Consider the following 25,696-nt stretch of genomic DNA (forward strand, 5'->3'; position numbering starts at 1 on the left):
CGCAGTCATAAACTTACTACTTACTCGTAGTTTGTGAATATCAAAAAAATAGTAAATTTACACAAAATGTATGTTTACCTTTGTAAATCAGCCCCTGAGTGTTTCAGTATCTCGAAGTCCATTACTCTTCCTGCACATAAACAATCATAGGCAATTTGCTGTTTCTATGTGTGCTGCACAAGGCAGCACACACGGAAACAGCTAAAACAAGGAGAACTAAAGCATTTCTCCTTGTTTCGCCTGTTTAAGACCAGGTTTTCCCTTGTTCTTGTAAATAGGGAGCAGCACCAAAATCAATGGATGTTGCGGTGGAACACCCACCACAGCACCCATTGCCCTTCCCTTTAATGCTAAAAACAGCGTGAAAGGGTGCCTTATTTACAAGGCAGCATTAAGCCAAGTTAAGTGGCTTAACACTGCCTTGTAAATAAGGCAAGGCCCCTATCGCCATCACAACGTCACTGAAAGTCTTGTTGTGGTGGTGAAAGGGGCTTGTGAATATGCCGCAATGAATCATGTGAATATCACCACCTCCTGACAAACGTCCAGGGTGGCCTAAGTGTGTATTAGTTTGTTCCTATATTGGGCAGGAGGGTTGCTCCGTATACTTACAATACGGCAGAAAGATTTGTTCTCATTCACCAGCTTCTCCAGGGATAGAGCCTCGATAAGCTCTGATGGGAGCAGAGTGCTTGACTTGTCTTGTTTGTTTGCAAGTCTAGAATAAAGAAACACAACATGGTAAAGCCGAACATCAAGTGTGCATATTTCATCGTCATGCTGTACCAAACTCATTTCATCTTCTCACACCTAAGCGTTGGAAAGCAACAAACCCATTCTGGCTTTAGAACACATCTCTGTGAATAACAATGTTTGCAGCGTATGGTCAGTGTTCCTGTACTGATAAATATATTATTATATTCCCTGTTGTTCTGGGATGACGACCCCGCTGAAGGCTCCAGGTTGAGGCTGTGCATGGATATGCTTTATATTATTTTGTCCGTCTGTATGCTACACTGTTAGTCGCCTTTGCTCATATTTAACCACTTCTAACACAACGTATTGATTACATTCTCACTATACTCATATCCTGAGACATTTATGACTTTTTGCCTTGGGAAAACTTGTTTTTTCCAGGAAAACCAAAGGCAATACATTTGATGTTTGAATTAATTGTAACCACTGGTAATTACTCTCTGTGCATTTCATTCCATCATATTTGCTCATTGTGCCATTACATACAGGGATCAAGTGTCACACTGTGGAAATATGGATTTTTATGGTCAGTTATGTCCCCTATCTTGGACCCCAACGGTTTCATGTATAAACCATGAGTACATGTATGTTTTCTCCAGTTCCAGTTATGAAGACGCAAACACATGTGCGTCCACCGTCAACATGTCCTCTTTCAGATCCGCCATGAATGGGCCGGATATTCTATTCCTAAGTATGAAAGGCCACCGGCTTTATATGGTTCACTTATCCCATTTTACAGTTCAGGCGAGTAGGCCCTGATTCTGCCATCAAGCCTTTTCTGCCTTCTGCCTCTGAAAGCTCCAGTCTGAGCTCGCATCTGTACCCATGAACTTTGTCCTACTCCCTGCGCGGCTAACGGTGCCTGACTCCAGCCTGTTGCCTGCCAAAAACTGTATTTCCCCTTCAAGATTATCTGTTTTGCTCCGCTCCCTATCCAATACATTCCTGTCTAGTAGTTTTAAGTAAACATTCTCCCAGCTACCGAGCAAAGGGCCCGGCTTCTCTGTCTTCATGCAAATAATTCATAGCCCTATTACTATGGAAGATTTCTGCCCTCGCATCTAGTGTAGACACTTAGACGCTTGTACACGCACTAACGGTCAGTATAGTCAGTATAGAATAAGATTCTATCCTAAGAGACCTTTCTTTTTGGATAACACAGTTCTTTAAACATAAGATATTAGATATGATTTGGGATTAGGTTGACATAACCCCAGACTTCTGTCTCCACATGTAGAGCTAAATGTCAAGCCCCCTTCACCCCCTAGTTGCACGTCAATCACACGTCATGCTGCTGCGCGCGCATCTCTGCCAAGTATTTCTGCTGACATTGCGAAATTCTTTCATGGAACCACCCATTTATGACATCATATTTGATGATGTTCTTTAGTTACGCCCAGTTACACCCACTTTAGTTACGCATGGATGTTTTATCTTAGTTATCAATTATTACGCCTCCTGCATCTGTTTCACTGTAATGCCTATTGTATAAAAATGATTACTTGTCAATAAAGTGGGGTCCTTCACTTCCTGAACCTTCGTGGTGATGGAATATGGAGTCCTCAATTCGAATTGATTTTGGAATAAAGCCCGTTCCGAACCTCTAATACCACGGATTCTGCCTCTTATTTTACTGAGCTATTATTATAGATTTTCCGCATCAAATTAAGTTCCGGTAATTAAATTATTTACCACAACACAGTGGATCATTAGTTGGGGTGGATGGTATACCACCACAAGTAATAATGTCACTATTCTTGTTTGGTCCAGTAAAGGTTTCAGCAATTTAAATCTAAGCTCATCCTCTGGTAGCAATGGCACAGAACAGACAGGGTTAACTTAAGAAAATATATAAAGCATTTAGAAGTTCCAAAACAGTTAAAAAGTTGAATACACAACACAATAAAAATCCCAACTGTGCGCGACTGGTCGTCCTAGAATGGGGCAAAGATAAAATATAAGGCCAAACGTGGTTGATTGCCATGTTGATTACAAAGACTGGGTTTGTCCCGGCCGAAGAGTTACCTTCTTTTCTTAGAAACAGTTCTGGACGTGACAGAATAAGTGCTGCAGTTCCCTAGTGACAGTTAACTTCCAAGCCCTGGGTACACGGGTAACATATACTACGGACTTATAAGTATGTCAAGTGTGCCAGATGTGGATTTAGCCAATTCACATGTTTTAGGCGTCCGAGCACATGCACGGCAGCCTGGTTAGCAGAGCCCCATTGCACAAAGTTAAAACAAGTAGCATCAGTCAAAAAAGAAAGTGGGGCTGAACATGTAAAAAGAGGCATTTTTTTACACCATCTATATACAAATCACTCTTGGGGCAGTTCCAAAATGTAGACTACAGTATGGACCTCTAGTTCATGTCCCTTCTGAAATATTAATACAGACCAGGATATTGTGTGCAGCAGTCACAGGAGGAGGAACATTGCCTAGAGAACTCAACACCATTGTTTAGACCAAAGATCTTCAAACTCATTTGCACTAACTCCCCTTCCTCCCCCCCCCCCACCCTTCCAAAGCAAGTTTCCCACCCCCAAATACTTTTTGGCAAAGATTTGGGGAGCGGGAGAGGCAGGACTGATTGCAGGGGACAGAATTATGAGATCATTTCAGGGGTACTTCTCTGTAAATCGTATTCCACACTAAATGTGGGGACTATGAAAGAGCAACAGTATAAAACAAAATCAGAAATGGCCAAATACACCACTGATTGTATCTGCTCCAACTGATATATTTGTACTGTTGCTTAATATGCATATGGCCTGAGTCACAAAACTAGGAGCAAAGTATGATGTGTGATCTACCCATTCTGTGGTCATACTTTTCACCTGTTTATCTACTTCATGAACCCCTCTGATGTACACATGTTGAGGCTATGTATGTGAGAGGAAACGTGTTAATCAGTGGTAATTATGAAAATAGCTCAGATACATGTGACTTCCTAACCGTAGGCATGCATAATCTATCTATTACTAGTGTGTATGCGTTAATAGTTAGAAAATCTAGTCTAGGAGAAACTTCTGTTGAAGTGTTAGGAGAGCAGGAGCATAGTCCTTCAACAAAACTGCACTTCTCTTGCAGAATAATATACCTCAACCATCATCAGTCCTCTCAGTTTCCATTTCCCTAATGCTATATCTGAATATGTTTTTTTGGAATTTTGTATACTCTATTTTAATAGCAGTTATCATAATGGACAGCTGTTTCACATATAACCTTATCCAGCTGTCATAAAGTTAATGTGAAGTATATAACCTTTTGGGGCGCTGTGCAGCATGGCTAAAGACCATTGGCAAAGCCAATGGGTTCTAAAGGCAAGACCTATTGGATTTGCCAATACTTGTTTATTCATTGAAGAAACTTTGATAACTGATAGAGACTTCTAGCCACAGATTCCTTACCTTAGAATTATCCCGGGGCATCATACTGGATCCATAAACTTTTTGTGAGCAGTACCCCTGCGCGCCGGTAGGTGGAATCATTCGTCCCTGCTCTCGTGCCTTGAGCGCAACTACAATGCCAAGACATGGGTCTATTGCCGCGCCATGCACCCCAAGGCCTTGAGGGAGCGATCCCTCACGCTACTTGCTGCTTGACGTGTGATGTCACAATGGTCTTGCTCCCGGTCGAGTGGAAGGTTCTGGGATCAGTCGCAGGGCTGTAGATCTTTATCGCAGTCAAAGTCGTCCCACTCCGGTAAGTCCCACAAAAAGAAAAAGAGCAAGAACTCAAAGAGGTCTTTGACTTGACCCCATCCGTCAAAGTCATCTGACGAGATGAGAAAGTGTCATCATGCAAGGGCTGGCTCCGTGATTTGGCCTGCGCCTGGGCTGTGTCTGCGCCTCCCTGAGTTTCCCAGAGTGACCTCTGCCCATCTCCAAGAATTCTATGACACCATGCACCTCCTATTTGGGCGGCCTGTTCCCGTTGGAGTGCCTTTGGGCCGAATGGCTTCAGTAGGGGCCCTTACTGATTCTCCACCATTGGGTCCCCCTCGATGCCCTTGGATCTACAGATGGATCCGAACTGGCGCCGGTCATACCACCTCAACCTTCCCTGACGCCAGTCCCTCTGTCGATAGTCCTGTACCCGCCGTCCCCATTCTAGTCCCCAACATGTAGCCGGAGGGGTGTCTTCTGACGCCTACTGGAGCCATTCCTTCTAGGCCAGAGCCTGAGCCCTAATCTTATGAGCTAGGACTTGGGGAAGATTGGGAGAGGCCACTGGTACCTTAAGAGTACCTGCCCCTAGACCTGAATAAGGACTGATGTGAAAAATTGGCGGATGTCAATAGACTGAACACCTCTCCAGATACTGGCTTGGTCTCTCCTCCTACCATGGTCACGGAGGAGGGTGCCACATCTGGCTATGGTGGTGTGGAGGGAGGTAGGTTCTTGACCTTCTGTTGCCCTCCATGGCTGACAAGACTAACATCTTGACAGAGGTGCTTCACCAGAGAATCATCCCTTCAGAACCGATCTTCTCATTTAATGAAGCCCTTACAGATGACCTGCTTGGGGCCTGGTCCAAGCCCTGTAAAGGGGCTCCTGAGGACAAGACAATTGCCTGCTGCCATCGCCCGACCCTCTTTCCTCACTCAACACCCCACATCAGAGACCTTGGTGGTCCAAGCCTCCACTTTCTGTGTAAATCCTGGCACATTCCCTACTGCCCCACCGAAAAGGAAATCCAAAAGGCTGGACACCTTAGGGGAATTGTTTTTTGATTCTGCCAGTTTGGCATTGGGGTTTGTGAACACTGCATGCCTTTTGGACTGTTATTCCCATTCCCTTTGGGTTTCAGTTGCGCAGGTGCTGCCTGTGGTCCCAGAGGAGGGCCTGGAAATACTCTCCTAAGCTATGGCTGATGGGAGAGATGCAGCAAAGTTGACAATCAGATGTGGACTGGCCACGACCGACCCGCTAGGCAGAGCAGTTTCTTAATCGGTGGCCTTACTGCACCACAGCTGGCTGAGGACAACTAACTTTTCAGGGTATATCCAAGCTTTGCTTGTGGACATGCCCTTTGATGGCCCCTGTCTCTTTGGAGACAAGTCGGACTCAGTGCTTGAGTGCTTCAAGGACAGCAAAGCTACGGCCAGGTCCTTGGGCCTTACCATGGCTCCCTCACCAACCCCAGTTTGCCTTTCATTACTTTCTTGGCCGCGGAAGGGGCTTTGAGCCTTGTCTTTACCTGCACAGCCATCGAGGCACACAAGCTTCCAAGCCCCTGTGTGTCCAAGGATGATGCACCCACAGACCCCGTAGGTCAGGCAGCCAGGGGTTGGCCCAGTCACTCGCCCCAACCCCCCGGCAGCCGCATACTCCAAGCCATTTCAGTTATCCCTCCATCATCATGGGCAACCAGTGGGTGGCAGGATACGCCATCACCTGCGCCACTGGAAGTCAATACCATCATACCACTGGGTTCTCCACATTGTCCATAGGGGCTATTCCTCCCCTTCATGACTGCCTCTCCACTCATGCCACCCACTTTTTACAGGCCAATGGAATGCCAGGAAGTATCAGATGTATTGGCCAAGGGAGGATAGAGAGGATGCCAGTATTAGAAGTAGGTTGTGGTTGCTATTCCCACTGCTTTCTGGTGCCCAAGAAGGATGGAGGCCTTTGTCCTATCCTAGACTAGCATTCTCTCAATTTCTACCTTAAGAAGGATAAATTCAAAATGCTCACGCTTGCTCAAGTCTTGTCTATCCTGGACCCAGGAGACTGGATGGTAGCGTGGACTTGCAGGATCATTATTTCCACATCCTCATCGTGCCTGCCCACAGACATTACCTGCGATTCATGGCAGGCCACAAGAACTTTTTGTAAGTTTGCAGTGCTACCCTATGACCTTACCAGCACCCCTCAGATGCTTACCAAGTTGTTGACAGTGGTTGTAGCCCATCTGCAGAGATCAGGGGTGACAGTCATCCCCTCTCTTGATGACTGACTGTTGAAGGTGGGCATGTCGCAGGCTGTTGTGTCCTACCTACAGACTACGGCAGACCTCCTGCCTTCGCTGGAGTTCGCTATCAACGTGTCGAAGTCACACCTGACTCCTTTGCCGGTGCTCCCTTCCATTAGAGCTGTCCTGGACATAATGCAGTTTTGGGCTTATGCTCCCAAACAGTTAGTCCAGGATATTCAGGTTATGATATTGATGTTTCAGTCTTTATCCTGGGTTTCAGTGAGAGTGACTCTGAGGCTTCTGGGCCTTGTGGCCTCTTGCATCCTGCTTATGACACATGCCTGTTGGCATATGCAGGCTCTGCAGTGGGACCTGAAGTTCCAGTGGGCACAGTATCAGGGGAATCTTTCCAACATGGTCAAGATATCAGAGGGAATTGCAAAAGATATGCAGTGGTGGTTAGCGAACAGCGATTGGGTCAGTGGCAGACCTGTCTCCCTTCCCCAACTAGATCGGACAGTTTTGACAGATAAATCACTCCTGAGATGGGGCGGTCATCTGGGAGAGGTGGAGATCATAGGCCTCTGGACTCCAGTGGAAGCTAGACTCCACATCAACTTATTGGAACTACGAGCAATCTGACTTGCATTAAAAGCCTTTCTACCCTCCATCATGGGAACGTAAGTGCTTGTGTTCATGGACAAGAACACTGCCATGTGGTACTGTAACAAACAGTGCGGGTGGAGTTGTGGACCCTTTGTCAAGATGCCCGGCACCTCAGGACAGGGCTGGAATGTCAGGGCATATCATTGGTGGTTCAACACCAGGTGGGCTATCTGAACGCCAGGGGGGGACAAACTAAGCCGAAAATGCGGAGTGGATCATAAATGTCATCTCCAAACGTAAGTGGTGCAAGGTCCCTTTCAGCAGTGGGTAGAGCATTGGTTAGATCTGTTCATCACCGCTAAGAACCTGCAATTTCAGCAGTTTTACGTACTGGAAATTCCAAGGCGGATTTCACTTGGAGACCCTTTGCATCTCTTGTGGAGCTCAAGTCTTCTGCATGCCTTTCCACCCATACCACTCCTGCCCAGAATTCTCAAGAAGATCAGGATTGACCTGGCCCAAGTCATCCTTGTGGCTCCTGACTGGGCTCGGAGAGTTTGGTTTCCTGAGCTGTTGAGTATGGCCATCAGGCTACCCCTTCTGGAGGATCTTCTGGCGAAGCAGCAGGGGAGGATTCTCCACCCGAACCTGTCAATGCTCTGCCTTCATGCATGGGGATTGAGTGGCAACAGTTGACAGCTGTCGACCATCCGCCCGAAGTCTGCAATGCTATCTTTGCAGCCCAGCGTCCCTCAACCAAGACCCTATACTCCAGCTGTTGGAATACATTTGTGGCATGGTGTGCTGAGAAACAGGTTGATTCCATATCTATTCTCCTTTCCCAGGTTCATTTGTTTTATCCTTACTCTAGCCCAGCAGGGCTCTGCATTGGGCACCTTGACGGGTTATTTAACTGCCATCTCCTCCTTTCTGCAGCGGCCAGATCAGCCCTCTCTCTTCAAGTCCCCTATTGTAAATGGGTTCCTTAAAGGTTTCAAACATCTTTCCCTCATCTCCCTTTATTATGCTTCAATGGGACCTTACTTTGGTTCTTACTTTCTTAATGTTCTTTGAGTTGCTTCATTCTTGTCCTCTTAGGCTCCTCACCATCAAACCAGCATTTCTGGTGGCAATTACTTCAGCCTTGAGAATCAGTGAGCTACAGGTTCTATCCTCCCACCCTCCCTAAATCTTCTTTATCACCAAAAAACTGGTCCTTTGGACTCGAACATCCTTCTTGCCGAAGGTAGTCACCCCATTCCAAGTAGTCCAGTCCATCACTTTGCCTACCTTTTACGTTCTGTCTCATCTCTCTAAGGAAGAGGAGAGACTCCACTGACTGGACCATAAAAGAAGGCTGTAGTTCTACCGTGACCACCCACAAGCATTCTGGGTGGATGATCAACTCTTTGTGGGGTATTTTGGAGCCAGGGAAGTGAAGGCAGAGCAGAAACAGACCATCTCCAGATGGATCATCCTCTGCATTAAAATCTGCTGCACATTAGCCAAGAAGCAACACCCAGAGGGTTTGCTTGCTCATTCTACCAGAGCAAAGGCTGCGACCGCTGCATTGGCACATGGAGTTCTGCTCTGCTCCGGAATATCTGCCAGGCAGCAATGTAGGCCTCGCTGCTCACATTCACCAAGCACTACTGCCAGGACAGTCAAGTCTTTCTGGATGGACACTTTGGTAGTTTGGTCCAACAGGACTTTCTGTTTTAAATTAGGTTTGCAGACCCATCTCCTAGAAGGTTTTATTTGGGTATCCATTCTAAGGTAAGGAATCTGCGACTAGAAGTCTCTATCAGGAGAACAAGTTACTTACCTTCTGTAACGCCTTATCTAGTAGAAATGCCATCTTGCCGCAGATTCCTTACTGAGCCATCCATCTTTCCCACTCTGCGAACAGATTTCGCGGGTCAAAGCTGTTCCCCTTTCAGGGCCCTAGTTTTCCACACCAGTGGTCAGTGTTCTTCATGGTTCTGGGCTCCTGGCATGGACAGTCATGAAAAGAAACTGAGGTCAGCGCACTAGGTTGGTGCCTCTCTAGGCACAGGGCATGTCACTTCCAGCACGATCCCCAGCAATGCTACCACACAGAGCCGAACAACATCACGTACCGGCACGCAGGGGTACTGCACATGAAAAGTTTCCGGATACAGTCAATTGCCTGGGGATAGTTCTAAGATAAGGAGTCTGTGGCTACATAGCATCTCTACCTGATAAGGCATTACTGAAGGTAAGTAACTTGTTCTACAGGCTTTTTTTCTCTTTCATGTTACCTTAGATAGAACTCATGTTGCCCCAAACATGTGCACTCCAAAGCACATCAAAACCCAACCACAGCCAGATCACATGAACATAGAGGGATATACAAATTCTATAGCAGATTGATTCTTACAAAAGTAGTGGCTTCCCAGATATCTTGGGATGGCAGAGGACACTGGCCAGTATCCATTTGGCTTCTTCAACCCTCTCCAAGTCACTGGAATCTACCACATAAATAATGCCATGAGCCTCAGTATAGAAGTTACGCCACGTCCCTCTGAAACGCTGCCCCCCAGCCAGATCGACCAGCGTGACATCAAATCTGTCCACTCGGAGCTCCGTCTTCAGGGGGTCCACTGTAGAGGTCGTCTCGCAAGAGCAAGCTGCACGGGGACAAAAGCAAGAAGAAGCAGATGAGCACAAGGAATGGGTTCCATGCAATACATGTGTATGACCAAGCTCCTGTGATGAGGTGTTTATTCGTGGGCTCTTTTTGTTTTATAAAGCGCGTTAGTGTACATAGAGTAAGAAGAAATACTAGAATCTTGCAGCAGTTGCTCTGCAGGAAGATAGCTTGATCACACCCTAAAGCTGTGTCACTTGGTACTAGCCGGGGCATAGCTAGCAATAGGTTTGCAGCTGCATTGGCCCCAGGGCATAGGGCTAAGTTCACCTCAATTACGACTACCTCTTACTATCCAACCAAGGGCTAAAGGTCCCTATTAAGGTCTAGTATATATCATTACCTTTTGCTTTTAAAAAAATACATAATATACACATGTACTGGACTTTGGGCCAGCCTCTTTCCCTCATTTGCTTCACTGGTCAAGATGCTTCTGCCGTTGGCGTGAAACATTGTCAACCACATCTTGGAATGGCCATATTTCAATTGGCTGTTTGGGTGTATGCTTCCCCCTCCTTTGGGATGCATGAAAGATAATTTCAGATTTGAAAATTATGGGCTATCATCACACATTCATTATTTTTTTCTGAAAAGTAGTGACTCGTCAGATATTGAATATGTTACCTCTCCTTTCCCTTGAGGCAAACTCACTGCTCACTCTGTGTGCCTGGCCGCTCTGCTTTAACCCCTACCTGGTGGATCCTTCCGCTGCTGCTGGGACACTGGCGCTCCTCCCCAGCTGCCAGGGTGCTCCTTACATGGTGAGTGCGCCTTACAACTCTTCCCACCTGCAGCCGGGACACTGCTCTCACAGTGAGCATGCCCTGCACTCTTCTGCCCTGCTGCCAGGAGCTGCTGCTGCTCAGTCCACCTGACAGCTGCCTCCAGTACACAAACACTGGCAGATCCAATAGCTGTGGTTTGTAAACACAAATCAGACCAATTCGCTTTGCCAATGCTTGTTCTCCTTTTCATTAGCATTCATGGCACTTTTGTGTCTCTTCTACTTCCATACTTGGACACTTTTTATTTTAATAAGTGTGAGAAGTTGGCCTGGTATATGATGTTCACTACTTAAAGTGACCACCTTGTACCATGCCAAGCAACCCTTATGGTGTGGTTGTAAGTCAACCTTTTCAGACCAGCTGCCCTAGTGGTAGCGTAGGCTAAGCAGTCTTTGAGGCTAAACTCGTTTAGGCGTGTTAAGCAAGCTGTTTTACCATATGTAACCCCCCTTTATACCAATGAAAGGACACCACACAGATATATATTCAAAATATATATGTATTTATTACTCAAAGTATCCCCTAGACTCTTTATGAGCACAGGAGCACAAATCGTTAAACAAGAAAGTATCACAATATACAGAAGTTGCACTTTATATGGATGACCCTGGTGGCCGCTCAAACCATATACTAAAATAGTGGTATAAGTACCACGAACAGGAAAGGGAAAAGGCCTAGGGCCTCTAGAATCGCTGGGCCTGCAAGGAGCTAACTTTAGTTAGTGACCAGGAGGTCCACGGGTCGCGTGTGCAGTGAGGAAAGTTACACGCGGGCTCCCATAGGTTTTCAATGGGAGCGTAATAATTCAAAAGTTACTGCTAGAAGGGTCTTCTGGTTGGACTACGAAGTCAAGACTTAAAACCTAGACATTAGAGATGTTACTCTACACTTGGGCACCGGAATGCCAGCTTTACCTCACCCACAGGAAGCGGGTGCATAGGTCTCGAAGTGCGTCGGGTTTCATCTATCTGTTCAATGGAGCCTGATGACAAAGATGCAGCAGGCGGTCGATCCAGAAGAGATGCGGTGGATCCAAGGGTGGATCGGAAGTGTAGAAGACTTGTAAGCAGAGGGGACAGTGTTCACAGTCACTAGCCAGTGACCAGCGTGGCACCAGGTAGGTACCAGGCGATGTCGGGTGCAAACAGGTGAAGAGGTGTAGCTTGTCTCTACAGTCACGTGGTCCCTGAAGGTCGACGACGTCCAGGAGTCGGTTCACGAGCTGTCCCACGCAGGCTCTCGCTGTCGGCGGTGTCGGCGACTTGAACGAAGCAAACAAGCCTTGGCAAAAGCAGGAGTCGCAGGAATTGAAGAAAGCTTGTAACTCTGACCAGCAAGGTCAGAGGGGCTGTTCCTTTGGAGGGAAGCAGGGGCCAGTCTGGAGCAACCAGACCAGCATCGTAGTTTTCAAAAAGGGTCACCAAGATGGCCACTAGCCAACGGGCCAGGGACCGGGTAGGCGCGTCGAGTCGCAAAGTGCAGAGGGGCCCCACGCAGATCGTGGAGATGCTGGAGGGCTCACCTTTGGTGCAGATGCTGCTCGGATGTTGGGCTTCTCAGGACCCAAAGCACAACTCGGAGGGAGCCTCTGTTGTCGCGCTTTCAGCTATTCGAGTGTCTTCCAAGATGGCTGGCTCCACGTGTCTCGGTGCCTCCACGGGTTCCTTCTTTGCAGGGACTGTGGATCGGGCGGTGAGAGGTCTGGAGGTCCAGTTCTTGTCGGTCTCTAGGCTAAAGTGCATAGTGTCAATTTAGTAGAGAGAACAGCAGGCTGGGGATCTGATTAGCAGGCCCACAGTCTTAGTATGTCAAAAACCAGTGAAGCAAAAAGCAAAAATTTGGGGTGACCATAGGATAGCAGACCCTTCTCTCCTGCAATAAGCCTTTTTTGTCAACATTTTAAATCCTACTACATCCATTTTCATGAGCCAAACACTGTTGTGATGATACTTCATTAGTTCATATCTCTAGTAATAGGTGAATGAAAGTTAAAAAGTCTTAACCCCTAATGCTCATCGTTCAGCCTACCCTTGCCAACACAACACAGTCAGTGAACTGAACTCAGGTTAAAAGAATCTCCCACCGCTCCCATTCCCTGTATACGCCATTGGTAGCCTTGACTCATTACTGGTTCTTGTTCATAGTGTGCAATTAATAGATGATTCCATGACAGGTCAGCCAGATTAACAATTGTTCTATATTTAGAAATGTCAAAGAGATGCTATGGAATGCTATTACCGCATAATTGTATAGACAATTAAAATAATTGAAAAGCAGGCTGAAAATATGTAACTAAGTAAATTAGATCAATGATATGTATAGTTTATTTGCCACTCTTACAGTTATATTTTGCGTCTTGTTTAAGAGAAAAAATTGTCATCCTGGAAATTGCTTTGTTAAAAATGGTCATAACCCGCAATATTTACCTTGTCTATGTTTTGTGATCTTTTTGCTGCAGTCTGTTTAAAACTCCTTGCCATACCCTAGAGGGTGCTCTGAACTTTGAAAGGAATCTGGACATAGATTGCACTGGTTGTTCAGGCAGAAGCTTGTGTAGCAATAAGAATTGTGCTATTTAAACCGAGAGTCCGGGGCCATGGGCCAAGTATGTGAGGTGCCTGACCCGGCATTCCCCTCCCGGGCGGCATCCTTGCTCACTCCATCCCGCGAAGTCTCTGTCCGAGCCGTTCCTCCACAAGAAAAGAGGAGAACGCCCCCTCGCGCGCGAGAGGGATTGTGGAGCGCTCCCCCTTCGAACCAAGATTAAGAACTCACGGTGGCTCGTGAGAGAACATTTGAAAGAAATCTTCAGCAGAGAGCTCCTCCGCTGGTCTTGAATTTGTTACATATTTGCATATGTTTGTATGTTTATGTTACGCCTTCTGTTATTATCTATGCCATGTGGATTAAGGCTCATTAGAATATTTGTGTACCAATGCTATCTGGTGACGTTTTGTATGACGTTGAGTGCTTTGATAAACCTCGAGCAGAATTTGGCGATTTAAAAATCAATGAACCACTTAGATGTGTGGGTGTTTTGGGTTCTTGCTTGCCCTCCATAGAGCAGCACATTAATACTATATAGTAAAATTAGAAAGGAATCCTGTTTTTATTTCCCAAAGACATGCTCTTATAAACTTGTTATTGCATAATAATAAAATAGATTGAATATTATTAACTTGAAGAAAAGGATTTGCGATATAACCCGTGTTTAAATCCAATAAATGCGAGCTGACATGTCCACTGTGCCGCAGAAATACTGCTCTGAAAAGGCTCGAAAAAGTACCCAGAGAGGATGCACGCAGGATCACCCTTATACATTTATTATTTTACCTTTTAGGCTGCACGAGGACACTCGTGGCATTTGGGAAGGCGGGCCGTGTCTATACCTAGGAGGCTTAGTCTAGAGGGGGGGCCTCCCATCCGTCCCTTACTACCGCGGAGCAGTTTGTCCGCTGTCCTGAGGGTTAGCAAGAAACACCCTTGGCTTGAGGTGTATTTCTTGCTGATGTGTTTCTGTCAATTCGAACAGAGAACTGGCGAATCTATCCCGATACAGGCTGCAGTACCCAGGAGTCTTCAGCAGGTGGCTCTTTACAAGCAGAAAACAGCACCATCTCTATTCCAAAACGGGATGTATTCAAGAAAGGACTGGATGTATTGACAGTGAACAATACATGTGTATTATTGAGGAGAGCGTTGCAGGAAAACAAGTCGGAGATCTTAAGTGGCAATGTAGACCCACCCCTTGCCTCCTCTAGGCTGTCCACTTCCGTCTCCACAGTAGTACTACAGGCCCCTATGAGCTTTGGGTGTGAGGCTACCATGTTGCTGAAATAGCAATTCCATTCGGTATATTATCTGCACGTGTAAATCTTGCTATCTGGGGCATTTCCACAGGAAAGTGGACCAAGCATTAGCAAGTCCAAATCTGCATACAAAATCCTCAAACTCCGATCTGAGCAGGTAGTAAATGGTAGCGGGGGCCAGTTTGTGACTGGCCTGGGAGCTGGTGATCACTCCTTTTGTAGGAGAGGCTGTACGCTGGGGTTTGGGGGTGGGAGGGCGTGTTTTGGACTGTCTCCTGCCACAGGAGTGATTCGGGTGGGGGCCCGACCGGAGCCAGGTTCATCATTTTACGGCCGGATTTTCTATCTGGTAAAACTGGCACTGGTGCTCCAGTATCTGGGAAATGCGCGTGTGGAAACACCAGGCCAGTTGTTATTGGGTGGAAGTCATCCCACCGGGCCCACGGCTCTTCCTACTCATAACAGAGGCCTTCGGCTGCATCTTTAAACTAACTGCTCTTACAAGTGCAAGGCAAGACTCAGTCGCTGCCTAGGGCGCCAGGAGTAGGGGAGGCACCAGCTTGCCTTACAAGCAGACAATGGTGAGACAAAATGACTGTCGAAGGCAGCAAAAATAAGTGCAGCACTCCGATTCTGAGCGCAGTCTCGTACCCTGAGACAGCCACGACCCTTTACTGCATGCCGGGCTGGCTTTAGGGCGGTGTGGCCGGTGCAATCGCACTGGGCACTGGCTTGGGGGAGAGGTGGGGCGTTTTCTCAAAGATATCATGGAATTAAAAGCACCTGCTGCAGAGTTCCTGGCCTCCAGCAATTTTCAGGCAATTATGAATTGTCAAGATAGCTGGTGATTAATGGAGCTGCTGGAGAGAGATGGAGTTTTTTCTAGTGGGAGTTTTGACTCGTCATGAGGAAGCGCAGAGGGTTTATGCTGCAAAGCACGTGCACCATGCACAGGGAATCCGTGCAGAAGGAGGCCATTGGGGGGCGACAACAACGCATTGTGTCAGCGGGCGCCACCAGCGTAAAGCCGCGGCTGAAAGCAGATCTCTAGACCCAGAGAATGCAGGCCAGCCGGGCTGTTTCTGTCAGACTCGATGACGCAATCCGAAAAACAAACAACAGCGGTTTCAATGCAGGGATAGACAGACGAGGCTTGCCTCTGCTAAGTTAATTTGAGGCGGTACGATAATGCTCTTTAAACCATTTAGCGTCAATCCTATGGGAGAAGAGGCTTTCATGAGCTGTCTGCTCCGTAATCCATCAGTCCTCTCTGCTCCTTTGCAGAGAACATTTAGAAATGGCCGTACAAGCAGCATATGCGCAAAAACAGGCCGAGCACTCACAATCTCTTAAATAAAACAGTACTGTCTGCCTGGAATACAATAATATACTGCCTTAACACCACGCGGTAATCTATCACCGTGCCAGTGGGGGTCCTCAATAACACGGAACTTTCACTAGTTTGCTTTTAAAAACTGAGCTCAATTCTGCATTACAGAGGTGTGACAAGCGCTCCACACCAGCAGTAGTGGCCGCCACTGTGCCATCGGCCAGTCTCCCGATCGCACCTTATTAATCACCATAAAGCGGTGGCACCTAAATAATCACCGGAACGCGGCTGTCTTAGTTTAATAAACAGCCTCCAAGATATCACGGCACCCCCTGCAGCTCGAATGGTTTTCCTGGGTTATAAGATTGCCCCAACCGCGACGGTTAATAGGTTGCTATTACTGTGAGACTAGCTGGCACCCGAATTAAGTTCTAAACCTCACGCTCTTCTTTTTACAATTTCAACGCCTGGGCCCACTCTGATTTCAGGACTCTGCCTGGTTCACCCGGGGTGAGTTGCCCACACTGCCCTCTCATTCGTATCCCCATCTCACGTAGCAACCAAACACGCCTAACATCCACCTTTCTTAAATTTATAGGCTGTCATTGTCCTCCCCTTGCCTTGTCCTGATGAAGACCCAGCATGACTACCCAATGGAGCACACTATGGGTTGAAACGTCGCCGACCACTCAAGGCCTAGATTGACCAAGGCTCTGCATATCAAAAGGAACATTATTAGCCAGCAAAGCCATTGGATTTTTACTGTTATCTGGCCTATCCCCCACATGTACATAAACTTTGACCACCCTGTATATATTGCACACTTGTTGAGCACGGAGCACATATGTCACATGCTCACCCTTTATGTGTAAATATTTCACCACATGTTGACAGCCTTGATCTACTACCTATATGAATGTATATGAATGACTAAATTCTGAGAAAACATAAACTGTAGACAGCAACTTTGAGTCACGTCTTTATTGTTGAAAAAGTTTTTTCATTGTCTAGGCGGTTGAGATACTGATGTTAAGATTAAAAATTGTGATACATATGTGACACTAAGTGCTCTGACAAAGTAACCAATAGAACCCGACAGAACCACTCTTTGTTTACTGGAATACAATAATAGCAGGAATTATTGACACAAGTATTGTCTTCCAGTGCTGTCAGAGTCCGTTTGGTAGCTTCATGCTCTTCTATTAGGAACCCTGTGAAAGATCGGAGTCTGTTTTCCAGTTCGAGTGAGATTATCAGCAGTGTGGTGCATGCGTGTATTTTGATGGTTGCAGTGCTTTAAATGGGAAAATAGAAGTGCCGGTACTCACTAATTAGACTTGGTGGGTAGTTAGGGGCGTGGCTGTGAGCCAGGAATTAAACAATAGCCACATAAGTGAGCTTTAATGCAAATGCTCTGATTGTCATGTAAAGCGCTTAAGTGCCCATGGGCCAAATTTGCGCAATATCAAACTGCCTCCTTACATAAGAGACATGGCAAGCATCAGCTTTTATGTCATATGTGCAGAGCCTAATCTTTGGCGGCAGTTTGATATTGTGCGAATTTGTGCCATGGACATTTAAGCGCTTTACATGACAATCAAAACATTTGCATTAAAGCTTACTTTTTTAAGACCCCTGGTTAAGGGAGTTGTCCAGAATCACAGGATGATGAGCCAATGTCGGGATTCGAACCTGGTTCTCCAGTTCCACTCTCGGCACCTCTGACCATATCTTCATTCTTGTTGCGATGCCAATGAGAACCAGAGGCGCAACTAGAGTCAAATTTTGGGAAGGGGGGGGGGTAATTCTTCCAGCAATAGTCAGAGTGGAGATGCAGGGGCTCTAAGAAGGGGTGAAAAACAACAAAGCCTCATTAAAAAGCAAATGGTCTTTTAAAGACCTGTGAAGTACTCGGGTGCGGCTGTGTGTGCGCCCGGGAAGCGTCTTATCCCCGGCTGCCACATACGAGGGAGGGTTGGGGGGGCTGAAGTCCTTTGAGCACAATGGGCGTTGTGCGCCTGATGAGAACCTAACACTGCAGGAGCAACCCAGCGCAGAAATACACAGGCTGTTGCTTCTGGGAGTACCGATACTCTCCTTGCCCGAAAATAAGTTCCGGTACTCAGGGGGAGAAAACTGAGAAGTGCCGATACTCGGTACCGGTGAGTACCGGCCTATTTAAAGCACTGGATGGTTGTATGTACGTCGTAATGTTTAGTGGTGTTTGTACGGGTGTGGTGGAGATATCTGCCAGTTTGGTATGTGTTACTTAGGAGAACTGGATGTGCATTGCTGTCCTTGATGTCTGTGCAGTGGTGTAGGAAGGGGGGTGAAGTGGGTGCGGGCCGCCACGGGTGTCATCACTGAGGGGGGAGTGACAAAATGGCAAAAATATGTGTTTTAAAGACATATTTTTGGCATTTTGTCAAGCCGGGGGTGACAAGAAATTTTCCGCACCGGGTACCACCTGACCTTGCTACGCCACTGTGTCTGTGTCTGAGGTACTTGTGAGTATGGTATCTTGTAAGGATGGAAGAAGATCCTTCTCCAACCTCGCTGCAAAGACCTAGGTTCGTGTAATGCAATGTGTTAGGATTAAACGTGTGCCATGTTACAGTTATACGTGTAGATTGCTTAATTGCGCACATGATAATGATGAGCTAATGCTTAGAGTGTGGTTTAATGGTGTGTTTAATTTTGTAGAGGCCTAATCACATATATATTAGAAGAGAAGGGCCTGTTCATTTTCTTATGTTAGCTAATGTTGTAGGCCGAAAATGATTCCCTTGGTAAAGGCTTTGGGTGCAGGAAAATGTGAAATCTTAAAGAGACAAAATGGTTTCTCGTTCCCATGTTTCTGTTGCAGGTGCAAGGACATTTAGCTCGTTAGTGAGAATAAGTCTTTGTTTTAGGAGTTAGAATGCTGTGAGAAGCCAACAGGGGAGTGCATTGGAATGTGAAGAAGTTACTTCTAGCGAGGAAGGTGCCTGGGACCCAAGGTCAAGCTAACGGACGTTGGACGACAGACAATTTCTGATGGAAAACTACCGAGAGAAGACCTGGTCGAAGAGGTGTGTCGAAAGGCGTGTTTTAAAAATTTTTTATTTTTTTTAAACATGTTTTTATTGCAGAGTTGTAAACAAGGCATCCAGTAAGTCAACCTGTACACGCTCGACATCTCAAAGCTTAGCTGTCGTTAGAACAATGCACACAGCCATTCAGCCCACATCCCGGGGGCCGGGCGGCGTACCAGCACAGTGACTCAGAGTGTCCAGGCGATCAGCTCACAGAGATGTCAGGCCAACAGCGTAATGTAGTATCTGCTTTTACACCCAACAAACTCCCTCCCCACAATCACCGCCAAATACAGTCAGCCACTCAGAGTCGGCTGCACCAGGATTATCCTTGTCCACAGCACCGGTCCACCTTAGCTCCCTCCCGGAGGCGCAGTGCCTGCAGCCTACCCAATATCACATTAGAGGTACCTAAGGAGAGCTGCTCTGAAACCCCACTCCCTTCTGGGCCTTAGTCAGAGAGCCGGTCTGCCAGCGCTCGTAATATCCCTACAACTATACCCCATGAACTCCCCCCCACCCCCCAACTGCTGCTGCTGTGGGTTATACTTGTGGGTTCTGACGCTATGGCTCGCCATTTATCGGGTTTTGCATGTGGTCTCTCAAGCCTCCGGGAACCCCGCCTTCCGAATGGTCGTGCTCCGCACCCTCCAGTAGGTAGTCTTGCAGAGCCTGTACTATCATCTCCCAAGCCCTCGCCCACTCCAAACCCCTTTCATTACCCGTCTTGACAGCCTGTCGCCTTCTGAGCACACTCTCACATCCAGACCATTTCAACAGCTCAGCCGTCCATCTCCTAACTGAGGGGCCCTCCCGGGACTTCCAGTGCCATGTAATTTCTCTCTGGGCCAACATGAGACCTAGGTCAATGAACTTGCTCGTCACCTTCGTCTTGGCCGTGTGAGGGAACCAGAGTAGGAGACACGCCGCCATGTCGAATTCTACCTCCCGGTCCGTGACCGTGTTCAAAAGCTCTCCCACCTCAGCCCAATATGTCCCCAGCTTCGGGCACCCCCCCAGTAGGTGGTCCAGCTCGGCCCCAAGCGCTAAGCATCTCGGGCACGCCGCCTCCTGCACCTGAAAGTATCGACTAATCCTTCCCGGTGTCATGTAGGCCCTATGTAGGAGGAAGAAATGTACCTGCTGAAAACGGGCATTCCTGCTACCCTTCCACGTTCTTCGCAGAATATGGCTCCAGACCGTGTCCGGAATGGGGTGTGTCGAAGGGCGTGTTCTACGAATTTGGGGTTTTGTATTAGGGACAGTGCCCCGTGGGTTGAGCAGTTGAGGTTTAGATGGGAAGCTAGAAGGAGCATCTTAGATCGAGCTCTGACTAAGTGAATGTACTTCTTAGGAAGTCTTCACTTCTGACACCTTTTTCTTGATTCTCTTGCCTGGGATGGGAATGCTAAGTAGGGATGTCACCTTAGAGATAGTGAAGGGATAGAAATGTTTGTTTTTCCTTTGACTAATGATTCCTAAAATAGACATTAGCCTGACTATCGTCTTTTTTTTTTTTTTTTTTATAAAACCTTTATTTTCAAAAATCTGGACACAGCTATTCAGCCGACAACCCGGAGGTTCGGCAGCTTCGATAAAGAGGAACAGAGACGCGTCCACAGTACAGTGAAGGAGGAGTGCAAAGATTCCATTTTTTATATAAACACAAAACACACAACAACCCCCAGCAAGGCAAGAACACTGAATGCCCATGGTGATAGCCCCCCCGGGGAGGCAGGACCCCAATCATCTACCATTTACAGTACTGTGAAAGGGGGAAGAAGGGGGACAGCAGAGGCCAAAGAAGTCCATTAACCATACTGAGCTGGAAAGAAGGTTAGGAGGAAAGCTGTTCCTCGGGGGGATCCAAATCAGGGGCAAGACAAATTCCCCCCCTGTATTGATTCCACCGCCCCCAGATGGCGTGCCACTTCCGAGGGCGGCCTCTAGCGCAATATACCGTCTTCTCCCTTAGCATACTCCAGTCCATATTTTCTTTCCACGCGGTCAATGTGGGGGGCCCCACGGATCCCCACAATCGCGCTATATCTCTCTTAGCGACCATGTTACCCAGAGTCACCCATTGGATCTGCGCCGCATTATGATCAGTGGGCCCCCAGACATTCAGGAGACAACACCGCGCTTCCGGCTGCATAGCAATGCCCGTCACCTCCCCCATCACTGCTTGGACTCTCCTCCAGAATTCCGTGATGACACCACATTCCCAAATGATATGCAGGAAAGTACCCACCATACCACATCCCCTCCTGCATAGGCCGTCCTCCGAGAATCCCATGTGAACCAGCCTTGGCCCCGTCACATACACTCGATGCAGTATTTTAAGCTGCACCAGCCTCAGACGCGACGGGATCGCAACCTCCTTAGGAGAGGAAACAGCAGACTGCCAATCCTCGTCATCCAACTCGAGGCCATCCCTAGACCACTGGTCCCTCAATCCCAGAAGCATATCCGCCCGGACGTTGATCAGTTTCTTATAGATGAGCGAGATCGTGCTCTCGGGCATATGGCCATCAAGGACCCGGTCCTCCAAAGGAGAGGACTCAGGCACCTTCTCACCCTCTATGAGGACTGATCGGAGGGCGTGACGCACCTGAATATAGCGGAAAAACTCAGATGGCCCCAGCTCATACTCCTTCTGCTACTCTTCAAAGGACTTCACCCTCCCCTTAATCAGGACATCTCCGAATCTGGAGATGCCGATCAGGTCCCATTTGTCAAAGCCTTTTGTGTGCCAAAGCCTACCCAGTCTCTCCGATTCAAACAGCGGGGTAGCGAGGGTGAGCCTATCCTTCCAGCCCAGCGAGTCAGTTGCCATCTTCCACACACGCACCGCCACACCAGTGGGCCCCGTGAGGGACGAGTCCAAGGACCGCGAATACAACGCCCTGTAATAGTTACCACCACGCAGCAACCACCTGTCCATGGCATACCCGGGGCTGAGGGCAGGGCCATAAAGCCCATGATTAATCGCACTCAGCTGGGTGGCCCAATAGTACCGTCGGATGTCTGGAAGCGCAATACCCCTGTCGTACCATGGAAGCGTCAACTTTGCAATAGCTATTCGCGGCCGCCCGTCCCACAGCAACATTCGTTGGAGGCCTTCGACCTCCCGAAAGTAGTTGGCCGGTACCCAATCCAAAGTATTCTGCAGTGCGTAGAGGAACCGGGGAAGAGACATCATTTTGAACAGGGCCGCGCGCCCAACGAGGGAGAGCGGCAGCCTCCGCCAGCCCTCCACATCCCGCCTCAGGCGCGCTAAGGGGGGGAGCAGGTTCCTCTCATATCGCACGGCAGAGTCCATGGAGATAAAGATCCCCAGATACACGAAGCCCTGCTGAGCAACCTGGATCGAACAAGTTCGAGGGATCGGTGGAACCTCGCCACTAAGAACGTATAAGTACGATTTACTCCAGTTGATAACGAGACCCGAGTTCCTACCGAAAGATGTGAGTACGTCACAGACCACTATAAGTGATTTCTTGGGTGAGGCAAGATACAACAGGATGTCATCAGCATAGAGCGATATACGGTCCTCGTGTTCAGGCGACCACCTAAGTCCCCGTATATCCGGGTGCCAGCGTATCCACGCAGCCAGCGGCTCAAGGGCGAGGGCAAACAACAATGGCGACAGGGGACAACCTTGCCGAGTACCCCTCCCAAGCTGAAACGGAGTCGACGCCCGGCCATTTACCACCACACTCGCGAGAGGGCCCTCATACAGCAACCTCACCCAGCTCACAAAACCGTGGCCAAAGCCGAACTTGGTCAACACGGCCCACAAATATGCCCATTCCACCGTGTCAAAGGCCATCGTGGCATCGAGAGACGCCACAATAGCTGGTTCACGCAGCGTGCCCGCCCTGGCGATTACACCATGAAGGCGCCGAAGATTTAACGCTGTGTTACGGTGCGGGATGAATCCGGATTGATCCGGGTGGACCAAGTCACCGAGTACCCTAATCAACCGGGCCGCCAGGATTTTAGCCAGAATTTTCGGCTCTGCGTTAAGGAGGGAGATAGGCCTATATGAGGCGCACTTATCTCGGGGTTTGCCCTCTTTGTGTATAACCACAATCGTCGCCAGTCGCTGATCCAACGGGAGGGCCCCACTCCCCCGCGCCTCCACGAACATGGCGCGCAGGTGAGGGGCAACCCTATCCGGAAACAGCTTGTACAGGTCGACCGGCAAGCCGTTCGGACCCGAGGCCTTGCCCGAGTTCAACGCGCGGATAGCCCCCGCCACCTCATCGACCGTTATGTCACCATCTAGATCGTCCCTATCTATATCAGAGAGACAGGGCAATGCGATATCACGCAGGAGGTTACGCGAGTCCTCGGGCGGCCTGTCCGACACTGAGGCATAAACCATACGGAAATAGTCCGAGAAACACTGCACAATCCTCTCAGGTTCCACAATCACCTCTCCCCCCTCTCCCGTCAACTCCGGCACTACTCTATTGACCCGTTCTTTTTTGTCCAGCCAAGCCAGGAGTTTCCCGGCCTTGTCACCAACATCGTACAGACGGCCCTGCTGTTCCCTACCGAGGGTCTTAGCGGCATTCGTCACCAGGTCCTTATACTCGGATTGCTTCAAGCACAGCTCATGCAGTGAGGCCTCTGTAACCTCCTCCTCCAGCGCTCCCTCCAAAGCCGCGATCTCCTCCTCAACCTGCAAAACCTCGCCATCTCTCCGCCGCTTGGCAGCCACTACAAGGGAGAGGGCTTCCCCTCGCAACACAGTCTTAAATGCTTCCCACAGCGACACTGCCGAGTCCACGGATCCCTGATTGTCCTTGAAAAAATTATCTACTGTCTTTACCAGCGCGCTGCGCATCTTGGGGTCTCGAAAATACCAAGGGTTGATAGGGGCCACCCTTCCCCCTCCCTCTCGACCCAGATCCAGCCTGACCCACACCGGCGAATGGTCAGATATACCACGCGCCATGTGCCTGGCCTCAGACACCAATGAGGCATGCGCAGCCAGAGTGAGTAGGTAGTCAATCCTGGAAAGGCTACCATGCGCCCCGGAGTGGAAAGTGTATTGGCTCTGTGTGGGGTGCCGGAGCCTCCAGCAGTCTATCAGGCCAAGCGTATCTAGAAAGTCTGGAAGCCACTTCTGAGCCCCCCCAGTGTCTCTGGGCGGGTATCTATCCAGCAGGCCGGAGCCAACAGCGTTGAAATCACCTCCCACTACAAGCATCCCCCCCGGGAGATCCAGCAGGGCCCTACCCAGATCTGTGAACGTGGAGGCCTGCAGGGCCGGCGGGACATAAACCGAAACTAAAACCAAAGTTCTTCCTTCCCACCGCCCCGCCACCGCCACGAACCTCCCCCTATCATCAACAATGGTGGAGTCCACCTCAAATGGTAGCGAGGCTCTGACTAGGATGCCCACACCCAGAGGAGAATCCCGAATGAGCTATGAATTTATAACCCTTCCTATTCAGGGCATAGCACATATTACCTATAAGATGCGTCTCCTGCAGCAGGGCAACATCCGGCAATGACCGTTTCAAGAATTGCAAAACAATCCCACGCTTAATGCGATCCCACAAACCATTAACATTCCAGCTTATAACACTTAAACCCCTACCCCCCATCCCCAAACGTAAAGAGGCCCACCCCACACCCGAAGAGCCACCATGGAACAGTCCTGGAAATAATCACTATGCCTTGCGGAAACAAACCCCCCAACAACAAACCTAAAATCCCAGAAACCCCCCCCACCCTGCACCCCTGCTGCAGCTTACAAAGCCCCCCCAACTTGCAGTGTGCCTGTCGCCCTACCAAACCCAAAATCTACAAAAAGTACCCTAAGGGAGGAAAGAGCTCCCCTCGTCCTCCCACAACCTCCGTATTTACTGCAAGTCATTATCTGAAGTCAGTCCGAGTCAGTCCGGTTCCGAAGACATCAACCTTGTTCATCCCGGCCACTGTCCCCTTCTACGGCAGTGTCCTCTTCCGTGCGTCGTCGAGGCAGAGCGTCCAGCCATTCATCCGCCATGGCCGGCGACTCAAAGAAGAATGTTCGGTCTTCAAACACCACACGTAGTCTGGCAGGGAAGAGCATGGCGTATTTCAGTTCCCCCTCCCGAAGCTTCCTCTTCACCCCCAGGAAGCCCTGCCGCTGCCTCTGCACCTGCTGGGTGAAATCAGGATAGAAATTCACCGACGCGTTCTGGAAGGGGACCGGGCCCGTTACCCTCGAGGCCTGCAGGATAGCGTCCCGGTCTCGAAAATGAAAGAGCCGGGCGACGATCGGCCTCGGCGTGGCTCCCACCTTGGGCCGCCCGCCCGGCACTCTATGGGCCCGTTCAACTGCGAAGAACTTCCCTAGACCCTTAGGCTGCAGATGATTGAGCACCAAGTCCTCCACGAGCAGGTCCACTGAAGTCTCGTCCGAGGACTCCGGGACCCCGATAACGCGCACGTTGTTGCGCCTGGCCCGGCTCTCGAAGTCCTCCAGCCGACGGGTGGCGAGATCACTCTCGGTCCGCAACTTACGGACCTCAGTCTGCAGGTCCGAGACATCATCGACGAGGCCCGTGGTCTTGATGTCCAGGGATTTGACCCGTTCATTTGTTTTGCCCAAATCCGCGCGGATCAGATTAACATCCACCAAGATGGTATCCACTTTGTGCGCCAGGGCATCAAACTGTCTCCCAATCGAAGTCTGCAGCCCGTCGAGTGCACCCATGACATCCTGCAGTGAGAGCTCCG

General features: G+C 48.9%; 2 protein-coding genes across 11 annotated transcripts in view; one reads left to right on the plus strand and one right to left on the minus strand.

Annotated features, from left to right (window-relative positions):
• The window catches only part of LOC146829091 (uncharacterized), a 351,679-nt gene that overhangs the window by 136,330 nt on the left and 189,653 nt on the right, over positions 1-25,696 (plus strand). The window contains exon 5 of one of the 5 annotated variants that reach the window (XR_014962188.1): positions 18,794-18,952. The exons of 3 other annotated variants lie outside the window; for them this stretch is intronic. The gene's annotated coding sequence lies outside the window, so the exon portion shown is untranslated. Of the gene's footprint in view, positions 1-13,200; positions 16,812-18,793; positions 18,953-25,696 lie in introns of those variants that run through there. One more of the 5 variants, XR_014962187.1, reaches the window with a different exon arrangement.
• The window catches only part of ARL13A (ARF like GTPase 13A), a 304,644-nt gene that overhangs the window by 104,921 nt on the left and 174,027 nt on the right, over positions 1-25,696 (minus strand). For all 6 annotated transcript variants that reach the window (XM_085607727.1, XM_085607726.1, XM_085607728.1 and 3 more), the window contains 2 exons: positions 9,688-9,937; positions 613-718 (listed from right to left, as the gene is read on the minus strand). In XM_085607727.1, coding sequence (XP_085463853.1) covers positions 613-718; positions 9,688-9,937 — 356 coding nt within the window. The remainder of the gene's footprint in view (positions 1-612; positions 719-9,687; positions 9,938-25,696) is intronic.

Source organism: Triturus cristatus, chromosome 5_2, assembly GCF_964204655.1.
Source record: "Triturus cristatus chromosome 5_2, aTriCri1.1, whole genome shotgun sequence".
Taxonomy (NCBI): domain Eukaryota; kingdom Metazoa; phylum Chordata; class Amphibia; order Caudata; family Salamandridae; genus Triturus; species Triturus cristatus.